The sequence below is a fragment of the Hemiscyllium ocellatum genome, chromosome 19, assembly GCF_020745735.1.
Source record: "Hemiscyllium ocellatum isolate sHemOce1 chromosome 19, sHemOce1.pat.X.cur, whole genome shotgun sequence".
Lineage (NCBI taxonomy): Eukaryota > Metazoa > Chordata > Chondrichthyes > Orectolobiformes > Hemiscylliidae > Hemiscyllium > Hemiscyllium ocellatum.
The window spans coordinates 70,076,966-70,091,298 of NC_083419.1; the positions used below are offsets into that span (position 1 = coordinate 70,076,966).

The following is a 14,333-nucleotide window of genomic DNA, read 5'->3' on the forward strand; positions in this document are numbered from 1 at the left end:
ACTTATCACCAGTTCTGCAGTCCTATTCTATGTTCATCATTCATTCAATTTCTCTGTCCGCAGACGCTGCTATTTGACTTGCTGAGTATTCCCAGCTGTTGTTTATATTTCTGGAAATCCAATATCTGAATTATTTTGCCCTATTTGTCTAGTTAGTTGATATTTTTATCAAAACTGTACCTCTTTCTGAATCCAGCATTTAAGTGTGGGGATTAGTGCCTTGACTCCTTCTATGAGGTATTCCTGTGGTTGGCAACTGTCCTCTCGCATTTCTGAACACAGAACCAAAGAAGAGAAATTTACTTTCTTAGCCATAAATCAAGAATGCTATTTATTTATTGCTATTACATCAATGTAAAAAGAAAGTTGGTGTACCCACACACTAGCCAACTAACCAAACACATTCCTTCATTAATCCATATATAATCCATTTTCATTTGATCAGGTTCTTATTCAACCTCCTTCATTCCATTAGAAAAATTATTTTAATAACTGTCAAGACTAAAGCTTATCCACCCAGTATTATCTCAGCAAATAACATGGCACTGATATCCTTACAAAGCCAACATGCCCAAAACTGTGACCTAACCAATGTTTCATACAGATTTGGTCATTTGATAGCACAGAACGTGAATAAAACTGGAAAAACAAATATTGTATCAAGCTTTTTATTTTGCACTCACCAGGACATTCACAAGACCAAAGTCAAGGAGAATCAACATGGCATATTGAACTAGGAAAATGCTGACAAGTGGTAACAAACTGAGATGACGTTCTGTTGATCACAAATTAGTAACGAGATATATAAAGTTCAGTGCTGATGTGATGCTAGATATTTAGGCTGCACATTCCAAAGACTATACATCACATCAAAAACTTCATATCTTCAGCTGTTTGCACCAAACAAGGCACTGACTGCATTCAACCAGCCCATGTTTTAACAAATAAAACCAGTGACCATCACCAGTTCTGCTTTCATGATTCAACAGTATTTGTTAAATAAAACAAAGTGTGCCAGGCATTATGCTGAGAACCAATTTAAGACCACCAGTCTGGCTCGTACTGGAAGCTACAGATATTAAAACACTGGGTCTTGTTCTTTGCAGAGAATACACATTGTGGCAGTTTCAACTATAAAAACAATGACCATTTTTGGTTCATCAGTCAAGGCATTGCCTGAAGGAGTCAGCCCATGTTTAAATTTAAACAGAGCTTGGCAGTTAATTGTTAGTTAGCTTCTAAGTAGTGTATTTTCCATGGTCATGCATCACTTTGCAACCTGGAGAAATGCGAAGTGATGCATTTTGAAAGTCAAACTCGAATGCTGAATATAGGATGAAAGACAGGATTCTTGGCAGAGTGGAGGAACAGAGGGATCTGGGTATGCAAGTACACAGATCCCTCAAAGTTGCCACCCAAGTGGATAGAGTTGTTAAGAAAGCATATGGTGTTTTGGCTTTCATTAACAGGGGGATCGAGTTTGACAGCCGCGAGGTTTTGCTACAGGTCTACAAGTCCCTGGTGAGACCACACTTGAAATATTGTGGGCAACACAGTGGCACAGTGGTTAGCACTGCTGCCTCACAGCGCAAGAGACCCGGGTTCAAATCCCGCCTCAGGCGACTGACTGTGTGGAGTTTGCACATTCTCCCCGTGTCTGCGTGGGTTTCCTCTGGGTGCTCCGGTTTCCTCCCACAGTCCAAAAATGTGCGGGTTAGGTGAATTGGCCATGTTAAATTGTCCATAGTGTTAGGTGAAAGGATAAATGTAGGGGAATGGGTCTGGGTGGGTTGCGTTTCGGCAGGTCGGTGTGGACTTGTTGGGCCGAAGGGCCCGTTTCCACAATGTAAGTAATCTAATTGTGTCCAGTTCTGGTCGCCTACTATAGGAAAGATACAGAGGCTTTGGAGAGGATGCAGAGAAGATTTACCAGGATGCTGCGTGGACTGCAGGGCTTGCCGTATGAAGAGAGGTTGAATAGGCTCAGACTTTTCTCTCTGGAGAGAAGGAAGAAGAGAGGAGACCTGATCGAGATGTACAAGATAATGAGTGGAATAGGTAGAGTCAATAACCAGAGACTTTTCCCCAGGATTGACTGGTACGAGGAGTCATAGTTTGAAGATATTAGGAGAATGGTATCGAAGGGAAGTCAGAGGAAGGTTCTTTACGTAAAGAATAGTGAATGCATGGAATACGTTACCAGCTGTGGTGGTAGAAGCAGAGTCATTGGGGAAATTTAAGCGACTGCTAGACATGCACATGGATAGCAGTGAGTCGAGGGGTGCGTAGGTTAAATTACTATATTTTACATTAGGATTAAACCTCGGCATAACATTGTGGGCCAATGGGCCTGTTCTATGCTGTACTTTTCTATGTTCTATGCTCTATGTAATATCTCAACCAATCAAAGGCTCCTTGTAAACAAATCAGTGCATCTTCTTGCACGTTACAAAATATTGCTCCTCTTCACAATGGTGGTCTGGAGTGTAAGACTAAAAGCTTCAACAAGATGTATTTTCCAACAATACTCAATTTATATGGATTTAGCACTCCCTCCATGCTGTGGTGTCTGGTCATAATTTATTGAATTTAGGATCCCATGAAGAGCCGTTCTCACGACGTCGCCTTACCTTTAAAAATCTCTGTACCTGAGCCACTCAGTCACTCTGCTCCTTTTAATACATCACTGCTGTGTAATTATCTCAGTTTTCAACACAGCAAAACATACCACTTCACATTTCTCTACCTCAAGCTTGAATCTAAAAATCCTGTACAACCCCAACAATTAAATTTAAACAGTAAGCAAACAAATCTTCATCATCCTGCAAATAAAACAGGGCACTCTATAAAAGGTTTCAAATAAAGGGATTAACATTATAAATGAAGAAAGGTGTTCACATTGTCAACTTCAAGCAGAGGTATCTTGCAGTTGCCAAACTCGTCCTCTCCAAAATTCACCCCATTTGTTTGGTGAGTTACGAGACAGCTGTAGCAGAGTAAAATTCCTCACATTCATGATTAGAAAGTTTCCTCCTACCATTTGGTGCAACACAGGAAATAATCAAGTAGCATATTTTCCTTCTCATTTACATCCCTTACCTTTTAGAGTTTCCCGAAGACTGTTTGCCACATACCAACAAATTGCCTCAAAATATGGAAACTTGAAAAGTTCCGGAGTCTTTAGCCTCTTCTCCATCTCATATACCCTGGGAGTGAGAATGACAATGAGAAATAAATTTCAACCTGAAGTGATCCTGACGGAGTTTGGGGAAGTGGTGGGGGGGCTTAAAGAAAACAGACCTCCAGATCCATTCACAAAAAGTAAAATCTGTAAACCGGAAAAAGAAAATGCTGAAAAGGCTCAAACTTTCAGCATAACTGGCAGCATCTGAGGACAGAAACAAAATCAATGTTTCAGGGGCAGTTCTGATGAAAAGACAAAAACACCTGGTACAAAGATCTTCAATCTAAAAACTGAATGACGTTAGCAAGGCCATTGAGAAAGGCAAACCATGCACAGGTTTAATTTCTAAAGAATGAAAGTCAAAAAGCAGCTTTGTATTGAACCTTGCTCAAACCACTCATGAATATGGCAGTAGTTCTAGCTGCCATATTACTGAAAAAAAGATCCAAAGGCAGCGGAGAGGGTACAAAGAAAATGGACAAGGAAAACCCAGAAATGTGTGGTGATACATTTCAGGAAAATAGAAGACTGAGGGGGTGTCCAAGAACAAATTTTTAAAATTATGAAAAGTTTTAGCGAATATAAAAGAGAATGTTCTATCTTAATAAAAGAGTACAAGAGCCTGTAAACTAAATATAAATCACCCAAAAAAAATCTAATGACAAATTCCAAACAAACTGTTTTTTGCAAAGAAAGCTGATAAGATACCACAGACTATGGATGAATAGCATTAATGCATTTAAGGGGAACCTAGATATATTTATAGCTTGGGGCAACACGGTGGCTCAGTGGTTAGCACTGCTGCCTCACAGCACCACAGTCCCGGGTTTGATTCCAGCCTCAGGCGACTGTGTGGAGTTTGCACACTCTCCCTTTGTCTGCGTGGGTTTCCCCTGGTGCTCTGGTTTCCTCTCAGTCCAAAGATGTGCAGGTCAGGTGAATTGGCCATGCTAAATTGACAATAGGTGCATTAATCAGAGAGAAATTGGTCTAGGTGGGTTACTCTTCGGAGGGTCGCTGTGGACTTGACAAAGGGCCTGTTTCCACACTGTAGGGGATCTAATCTAAAAAGCTTTCCTAAGTTCCAAATCATTCCGAGTTTACTCCCTGTGACAAGGTAATGGTTGGGGGTGGAGGTTGAATGTGGTTCACACTGTCTTTTGCTTCACCCAAATGATCAGCAAGACAAGAGTTTAACGGCCACAGATTTCAACTGTTCCCATCAAGCACTGGCCAATTTATGTGGCTCGAGCACTCTTCCAATCCCCACCCATCTGGTCACTCAATTACACCAACACAGAACAAACCTGCACTAAACTTTTGACCATCAGATGCCTTCCTAATGCTCACTGCCAGCTTCTGTCATCCTGGTCATCGGCAAGTTATAAGATGACTTGCGAAACTGCAGCGCAGTATGGGCATGATGTGAAACTGTTACAAAATAATAAAATTTGTATTATGCTACTAAGGAACACAAGGTTCTCAGCTCTGAGGAAAGGCCATACTGAATTGCTCTGGTGCAGAAATGTCTGCAATGGCTCCCTCATTGAGTATCATGACTTGGTGCCACATCCCTGCCCTTTCCCAGCAACACCACATAAGATTTTTAACAAAGTAATTACCCAGTGGTCTCCTGAATGCTTTGACTGAACTTTTCTCCAACATACTTTTGACCATTGCATTCCAGAACTGAACCACACGCTGTGCAAAACATTTTTCTCACATCAAATTTACTTCATCAGCAAATGACTTCAAATCTAATGAATCCTGGAATTGACTATGCAGGGAAAGCATGGCAAAGAGGAGATAATCAAGCCCTAAGGGTAGTGCAATCCCAATGTGGCTAAACACTTTTGAAAGACTGTAATGTTTGACTTTTAGCTTTATTTCTTTAACATTAAGAAGTACTGTAATGTTTAGCTTTTAACTTTGTTCTTTCTATCTTGTTCTTACAATTCTGCACCTAGGTACATGTACCTAAGATGGCACCATGTATAGCAACGTTATACATTTTTCACTGGACTCCTGTACTTGACGATCAAAAATCTACACCTAATTTCAATCTAAACCTGAAAGCGCCTATTCTTGATCCTTTTGAGGGGCAACAGTTGTTCCCTAATAAGAACAGAAAAATGTTGGAGAAACTCATCAGGTCTGGCAGCATCTGTTCAGAGAGAAAAACAGTTCATGCTTCAGTCTGAGGTGATTCTTCTTCTGAGCACATTTCTCCCAAACGTCCAGCCTTCTCATGATTTTGAAAACTTGAATCAAATTCTCTCATGGCATATTCTACTCCAAGGAAAACAGTTCCAAATTATCTTCATAGTTGATCTTTCTCATCCTCAGATCTACTCTCAAACCTTAAAAAAAATATATAAAATAGGTGCAGTAGCTCTGCAAGTCTACTCTACCGTTCATTATGATCACAGCTGATCATCCAACGCGATACCCAGTTCCTACTTTCTCTGCCATACTCTTTAGTCCCGTTAGCCCCAATAAGCATGTCTAATTCTGTCTTGAAAACATTCAATGGTTTGCCTTCAACAGCTTCTGTGTCAGGGAATTCCACAGGCTCACCACTTGATCAGTGAAAGAATTTCCCCTCACAGTCCTAAATGGTCGACCCTGTAACCTTTGACTGTTACCTTTGGTTATGGACTCAGAGATATTTGGGAACATACTTCTTGCATTTATCCTGTTTAATCTTATTAGGATTGTGTGGGTTTCTGAGATACCCACACCCCCTCCCCACCTTATCCTTCTGAACGCCAGTGAAAACAGTCCTAACTGATCCAGCCTCTATGCACCATTTATCCTGTCATCCCAGGAAACCTTCATTGCTCTCACTCCACAGCCAGAACATCCTCAGACAAGGAGACCAAAACTGTACACAGTATTCCCGAGGTGGTCTCATCAAGGTCCTGAAAACTGCAGCAAGACATCGCTGCTCCTGTACTTGCATCTTTTTGCTGCGAAGGTCAACACACCATTTGCCTTCTTCACCATGTTCTGCACCTGCATGTTTATTTCCAGGAATTGGCATACAAGGACACTCAGGTTTCATAACACCACTAACTTTCCAAATCAATTGCCAAACAATAAGCTGCTTTCCTATTTTCAGCAAAGTAAATAATCTCACATTTATCCACATTATACTGCATGTGCATGCACTGCCCACTCGCTCAACTTGTCTATATCTCACTGAAGCTGAAAATGTGTTGCTGGAAAAGCGCAGCAGATCAGGCAGCATCCAAGGAACAGGAAATTCGACGTTTCAGACATAAGCCCTTCTTATCTCACTGAAGCATCTCTGCATCCACCTCAGAGCTCACCCTCCCATTCAGCTTTGTATCATGTTTAAAGCATCTAGTTTCCTCATCTAAACTATTAACATAAATCTGAATAACAAGGATCCAAGGACTGATCCCTGAAACACCCCACTCACCTGCCACTTGGAAAAAGACCTGTTTATTCCATCTGTTTCCTGACTCGTTCTCTATCCACATCAGTACACTACCCCAATCAATGTGCTTTAACTTTACATGCCTTACATTCTTATGTGGAACCTTATTGAATGTCTTCTGAAAGTCCGAGAAAGCCACATCTAGTAGCTCCTCTTATCGATTCAACTAGCTACATCCTCAAAAAATTGCAGGAGATTTGTTAAATAATTGCCTTTTCACAAATCCATGCTGTTTCTGTCTAACTCTATCAAGGTTTTCCAAGTAATTTGCCACTAAATCTCTTGATAATAGACTCTAGCATTTTCTACATGATCGGCTTCATGGTAACCGGTCTGTAATTCCTGTTTTCATCCCTACCTCCCTTTTGAAGTAGTGGCGTTACATTAGCAACCCTCCAATCCATAGGAATGGTTCCAGAGTTAATAGAATCTTGGAAGATGACGACTAGTGCATCCATTATTTCAAAAGCCACATTCTTTAGCTCTCTGGGGATGCATATTATAAAGGCCCTAGGGTTCATTGGCCTTTATTGGTTTCTCCAATGCTATTTCCCTATTAGTACTGATTTCCTTTAGTTCCCCCCTCTCACTAGACCTCATGTCCCCAATATTTTTGGGACCTTAATTGTGCCCTTCTTTCTGAAGATAAGCTGATAGATTTGGTAAGGATCGTCTTCAATGGAGTTTAGAAGAATGGGGTGGGATCTTATAGAAATATATAAAATTCTAGCAGGATTAGACAGGTTAGAGTGGAGAGTGTGGTGCTAGAAAGGTATCTGAGGAGCAGGGAGAAAAAAAACTGACGTTGCGGGCACCAGAAAGGGCTTATGCCCAAAACGTTGATTCTCCTGCTCCTTCTTTGCTGCCTGACCGGTTGTGTTTTTCCAGCACCACACTCTTGACACTGACCTCCAGCACCAGCGGTCCTCACTTTCTCTTTAGATAGGACCATTCTTCCTGAATCTAACCTAATAGTGGGCAAGTCCAGGACCTGGGATCATAGTTTAAGAATAAGAGGTAAACCTTTGAGGAGTGAGAGGAAGAGACATTTATTCACCCTAAGAGTGATGCGCCTATGGAATTCACTGCCACAGAAAGCAGTTGAGGCAAAATCATTGCCAAAAGAGGAGCCAGATATCGCTCTTGTGGCTAAAGGAATCAAAAGGATATGGAAAAGTGGAATTTGGGTAGTGAGCTGATGATCAGACAGACTGGTGGAGCCGGCTGATGGGGTCAAATGGCCTTCTCTTGTGTCTATGTTCACTAATCACCTTATAACTGTGTCTCTTGATTATTGATTTCTCCAGTAGGGGATTTGGGTCACCTCTATCTAAGCCTCTCATTATATTGTATACCTCAATTAAATTTTTCCTCAGATTCTTCTGCTCTAAAGGAAAATAACGGGCCTATTCAGTCTGTCCTCATTGCTGTGATTTCCACGCCCAGGCAACATTGTTGCAAATCTTCTTTGTACTGTCATCACAGGAAGGAAATAATTACTCAAATGTGATGACTAGAACTGGTCGTACAATTCCAGCTTTGGCTTAACCAGTGACTTGTATAGTTCCAGCTTTTGTATTCAGTACTTTGCCCAAGCAAGGAATTTGTGGATCAGGCCATTTCAAATGTGGAGCTGCAGTCCTGCCTTCTTGTTAGGTTCTGTTACAGTGAGAAATCAGTGATAGGGAGGATTCTTAGGGGCAGGACTTACTAAGCAGTTTTTCTTTTCAGAAAATGACCACAATGATTGATGAGGATAGGGCTGTGGACATTGTCTACATGGATTTTACTAAAGCATTTGTACCTTGGTCCCTCATGGTAGGCTGGTTCAGAAGATTAAATCATACAGGATCAATTTTGTAAATTGATAACTGGGATACAAAACTGGCTTAGTCATCAGAGACAGAAGAGTTTTGGAGGAATGATTTTCTGAGTGGAGGTATGTGACCAGTGGGGCTCTACAAGGATCAGTGCTGAGACCTTTATATATGATTTGGATGAAAATATATGTGGTCTGATTATTAAGTTTGCAGACGAAAACTGGTGGAGTTGTGAATAGTGAGGAAGTTGGCCAGTGAATGGCAGATGGAGTTTAATCTGGACAAGTGTGATGCGATGCATTTTGGAAGGCTAAATACAACAAATAACATGACCTTAAGAGCACTAATACACAGAGATCTTGGGGTCCAAGATCTTAGCTCCCTGAAAGTGGCAACACAAACAAATAAGCTGATAAAAAGAAAGGCATACTGCATGCTTGCTTTCATCAGTAGGGGTACTGAGTGTAAAAGGTGGTGAGTCAAGTTACAGACGCTCGTCGGGCCACATTTAGAGTACTGTGCCTAGTTCTGGTTGCTGCACTATAGGAAGAATGTAGAGGTGTTGGAGAGGGTGCAAAAGAGATTTACCAAGATTTTGCATGAATTGAGCATGTTAGCTATAAAGAGACTTAGATTGTTTTCGTGAGCGGGTCAGAAGCAGAGGAGTGCCCTGATAGAAGTACATAAAATTATGTGGGGTGTGGATCAGGCATATAATCGAAGACTTTGTCCCAGGGTAGAAATGTCAAACACTAGGGAGTATAAGCAACTGGGAAAAGTTTAACGGAGATATATGAATTTAGTTTTTTCACCAGAGGTACCTAGAATGCACTAGCAGGGGAAGTTGTAGAAGCAGATATAATAGCAGAGTTTAAGAGGTATTTAGACAGAAACATGAACAGACAGAGAATAGAGGGATGTATAGGCAGATGGGGATTAGTTTTGAATGGGCATCATGGTCAGCACAGGGCCTGTTCCTGTGCTGTACTATTCTATGTATGCAGTAAGAGGACACGTGAATGAACATAGAGGAAAGCCACCCACCTGAGTTGTGTGCCAATGTTGAGGTTGTGCAAGAAGTTTCCACCGAAAGCCATGCAATCCTTGGAGGTGAGGACAGCATGAATCCAGCCTAGGGAAAGAGGACAAACCTCCATAAAAACTGGGCAAATCAGGATAGAATTATTCTTCAAGCTTGGCTTAAAACAGAGCCTGAACAAAAGGGCAAAGGACAAACTGGGGTCGAAGCACAAACAGCAAGATGTCATATTGAAAAAGTGATGGTGGCAGTTGAAATCATTTTAGATGACGGGGTGTAGCCTGAATGACAGATGCATCTGTCCGTGACAGTATTGATAAGAGTGACTACCACACAGTCCTCATGGAAATGAACTGGGCCCAAACATCTTCAGTTGCTTCATTCATGACTTCCCTTCCTGAAGTCATGATGTCTGAAGTGGGGATGTTTGCCAATGATTGCAGTGTTGAGCACCATTCGCAATTCCTCGAGTACTGAAGCAGTCCATGTTCAAATGCAACAAAATATGAACAACATCCAGGTTTGGGCTGACAAGTGGCATGTAACATTTTTGCCACAGCGTGTCAACAATGCGCATCTCCAATAAGAGACAATCTAATCACCATCCCTTGACATTCAATGGTGAATCCCCCCACTGTCAATATCTTGGGGGCTAGCACGGACCAGAAACACAACTGATCCTGCCACATGAACATGGTGGCTGCAAGAGCGGGTCAGTGGCTAGGAATACTATGGTGAGTAACTTACCTTCTGACTCCCCAAAGCCTGGTCATCATCTACAAGGCACAAGTCAGGGGTGTGATAAAATGCTCACCATTTGCCTGTGAGAGTGCAGCTCCTACAACACTCAAGCAGCTCTACATCATCCAGGAAGAAGCACATCCACATCCACAAACATCCATCCCCTCCATACCAACACTCAGTAGCAGCAATGCCCACATTACAACATACACAGCGGGCATTCACCAAAACATCCACACTCCAAACCCACAACCATGTCCATCTAGAAGGACAGGGACAGCAGAAACATAGGGACACCACCACCTGCAAGTTCCTCTTCAAGTCTCTCACCATCCTGACTGAGAAATATATTGCCATAGCTTCACGGTCACTGAGTCAAAATTATGGAATTCCCTCGTTAAAAGGAATTGTAGGTCAACCCAAAGCACATGGACTGCAATAGTTCAAGGCGGCAACTACCATCAACTCAAGAGCAATTTAGGGGCAGGCAATAAAGGATGGCCAGCCAGCAACCCCGAAGTTCCACAAGTGAATGAAAAAAATGGAAGAAGTGACTGTGAATTGGATAAGCTTGTGAATCATTTGTCACTTTGAAGTTCATCACAGCCATTCTCGACTGGCAAATGGCCAATCTGTCTTCAATAATATGCCCACAGCCTCATTTACCAGCCTAAAATACCTGCTGGCCATCTGGTTTGGCACAGTTGAGAATTTTTACTTCTGGACTCAGAAGCGCTAAGTAAACAGAGTCCAATTGTTGTCCAGGCAGTATCAGGTAATATGCCATGTACTCAGAAGCAAACCTGAAAACTGGTGATAAAGTCTATTTAACACCTTCTAGAGTTTCAGAAAATCCCAAAACATGACACACTAATGAAATACTTCAGACATGACACACTGGTGTTACACAAAGAAGCCTATTTTCAAAGAGCGAGATCCCACAAACAGAAATAAAACAAGCCATAAACATTTTGTCTCTTAAAATCAGTATTAATCAGGACACAAAAAAAAACATGCTTCGCTTCCCAAGGTGTCAGCCAAGAGGACAAATCAAACCTCAGTTTAAAATCTCAACTGAAAGACAACAAAGTCCCAGGAGTGGAGCGTGGACTGACTGAGGGAGTGTAGATTTACCACATAGCCAAGGCTTAAACATGTAATGTTACTCTGAAAAAGTCAATACACACACAAAACCATGCTGGTAGGTATACAGGTGTACGGTCACACAGGCACATGTATGTGCAGACACATGGGCAAAAGCAGCTAAACCTTGGTCAGGACAGCACAGTTCAAACAAAAGGAAAGACAAAACAGAGAGAATAGAAAGAAAGGCCAGTCCTCTTTCCATCTGTTACAACGGTAGCACCAATCCAATGTGAACATTGATGCATTGCGCACTTCTGCCCATGTTATTTCTGGTTTTGCCCTGGTGATCAGAGAGAACTTGGTGTTCCACCCATGGGGAGGATGAAATACCCCTGCTGTCATCAGTTTCTCAGCATACCTGTGGGAATGAAGAGTGTCTGTCCCTGCTGTAGGATGCACTTATAGCATTTGTCCACCTGGTCTCCAAAGAACGTTTCACTCTGGTTAACAGAACCACTCCAACTTTCATATAGTGCAAGATTGGCATCAGTTGGCTTTATCAAGTAAAACAGCTTTTCCCCCTGCAAGAGAGAGAAAAAAACAAGAACTGATTTAATGTCAACCACTGGGTCAACAGGTGAAAGAAAGATCACTCAGACTCCCAAATTTTGTTTCAAGATCACTGTGCCCTGAGCCGCTATGTGCCACCACCCAAAGCATGGTGCCAATGCATTGTTGTTCCCAGTGCTCCAAATCAAATAGGCTTTGCTTACATTTTTCACAACACATTTTTTACCAGTGCTTTTAATATATTCTAGGTTTCAAATCAGAGACTTGAGTGTGTGGTGGCAATAGCAAAGCGGTACCTGGCTGGAAGAATGCAATGTACTGAAGGTTAGCTGTGGGAGGGCTTGTTGTGGACCAGGATGTGGGCAGAGGTGATAGCACCTGGACCCTGGAAACCACGTCAACCTTTGAGGCTGTTATCCAAACACACTCACTCTCCAGCCAGTCTCCCATGATTCATCTCTACACCTAGGCAACTGTGTCCAATTAGGGAACCACGCTGCACTGGAATAAATTTTAACTTTCAGAATTTATCAAAGATTTTTAAATGTTCAGCAGTCAATGTGCCAAGAACTAGACAGGACTCCAGATTTAGGAGCCTTCCTTTTCCACAGGTCTGGAGTGACAGGGAGCCCAGGCCTCCTCAGACTGCTGGAAGCAAGAGATGGACAGCCAAGCTCCTCCATCTGGAGAACTTGAGCATTGCTTGATGCTGTAAGATTATCTGAAATACATTGGGATTACCAAATCAGAACATGCATCACGTCACATAAAAGGGAACCGCCCCATCTGACTACACTCATTGCCTACCCTTCAGGACGCTGACCATCTCTTTCTCTCTCCCTGGCTCCCGAAGGTGTTAACTCTCTCTACCCTTTACCTTCTCGACTCTTCCCACCCTAAATCTCTTACTTTTTCTTTCACTCCCTCCACCAACCCACGCTTGACCCAAAATGCTAATTTTCTCTCTCTGCCTCCTTTATTCTAAGTGGCTAACACTCTAATCCACCCTTCCCTGAAAATTCTTTCCTTCTCTCCCGCCGTCTCTCTAAGTCTTGCTGTCTTTTTCACTCCTTCTCCATCTGTAAATGTTGACTCTTGGGACTATCCCCAACTCTTGTCAACATTGCCCAACCTCTCCAGCAAAGGTGTTCACTGACTCTCTCTCCTCTCATTTGAATGGGCTGTCTCTGTCTCTGTCTCCTCCCCCAAAGGAGCTTGTGGAAACTCTCCCTCTCTGAAACCGATCCCTAAATAGGCTGACTTGCTGTGTGCCAATCCATGGAAGTGCTAACGACATAGTTTTAAAGTGAAATGGGGGATGTGGAGAAAGGGGTTCTTTTTGCCTTCTACCATAAGCCAAATTTGCTGCTGGAGCTACTTACCCACAGTACATGATACCAGACAGAGGTCCCCCCAAAGTCAATGTGGAAGTCAGTATAACTATCCTCCATTCCCATCAAGCAGTACTTCTGAACGCACGGTTTGGGAAAAAAGGAATCCTCTGGCCAGTAATTCTCTACCCAGGAGAGCTTCTGAACAATATCAGGAACTTCCACCAGCTCCGACATCCTGTACACAAACAAAAACAAAACAGCGGCTTGATGCATGGAGCAGACATCGAATCAATCAGTCTACCGCAAAAGATATCAGCATCAGTTACTAACAATCAGTGTCTAACCTCGACAGCTAGAGATTCAATCCTAACAGGATTACCTTTCACACTATATCCCTTACATCAATGACAGGAGAAGTAAAGTCACACCTAAAGTGGAGTAGCAGAGGACTGGGACTCCAAATGCCTCCACCCATCAAATCAGGATTGTCTGGAGGCAAGCCAAGGGGAAGGGAGTCAATCCGACGACAGGAGGAAGGCAGTTCATGAATCATTCCTAAGAGCTGAGGTGCAGCTGGGCCAGCTTCAGGAAAAGGTCAAGGGCCTTCATAGGCCAGAGACACTGAAGACTTCTTTCCCATGCCCACTCTGGAATACCCCTCCCTATCACCCAGTGCCATCCTCTCTCATCCTGAAACAGTCACCTCCCCAGACCTGAGGAAGACACCAAGGATCTATGATCACACCAGACCCCAACTCATTTCCAGGCAGGAAAACTGTGCAGAACCAAAGCACACATTGCAGAGTGAAAAATTTACAGACTGCCACAAATCCAGATAAAATATCCCATCTGGATGAGCACCTGACCATGACACATTGAGGGCAAGGTGGAGCTAGTGAGGGCGAGATAGAGTATCGTCGAGGGCGAGAGCAAGTGAGGCAGGAGACAGTTAGCCACAGAAATGGCAGCTCTTTCACACCTCGCTGTCTCTTGTGCACCTCTTCACTATCTCTCCCCGCATCACTCTTTCCCTCAGCCTCTCCTCATGCTCTCTGAACCCCTCTCAGACCTTTGCCCCGTCCCTCTCACAGCCCCT

The 14,333-nt window shown here is 42.8% G+C and overlaps 1 protein-coding gene across 4 annotated transcripts in view; it reads right to left on the reverse strand.

Moving 5' to 3' along the window:
• The window catches only part of LOC132825028 (lysine-specific demethylase 7B-like), a 97,362-nt gene that overhangs the window by 54,878 nt on the left and 28,151 nt on the right, over positions 1-14,333 (reverse strand). For all 4 annotated transcript variants that reach the window (XR_009645739.1, XM_060840031.1, XM_060840032.1 and 1 more), the window contains exons 6-10: positions 13,286-13,472; positions 11,752-11,914; positions 9,512-9,599; positions 3,100-3,206; positions 181-272 (exon numbers count right to left, since the gene is read on the reverse strand). Coding sequence is in view for 3 of the 4 variants with exons in the window: in XM_060840031.1 (XP_060696014.1) it covers positions 181-272; positions 3,100-3,206; positions 9,512-9,599; positions 11,752-11,914; positions 13,286-13,472 (637 nt within the window). In the remaining variant the exon portion in view is untranslated. The remainder of the gene's footprint in view (positions 1-180; positions 273-3,099; positions 3,207-9,511; positions 9,600-11,751; positions 11,915-13,285; positions 13,473-14,333) is intronic.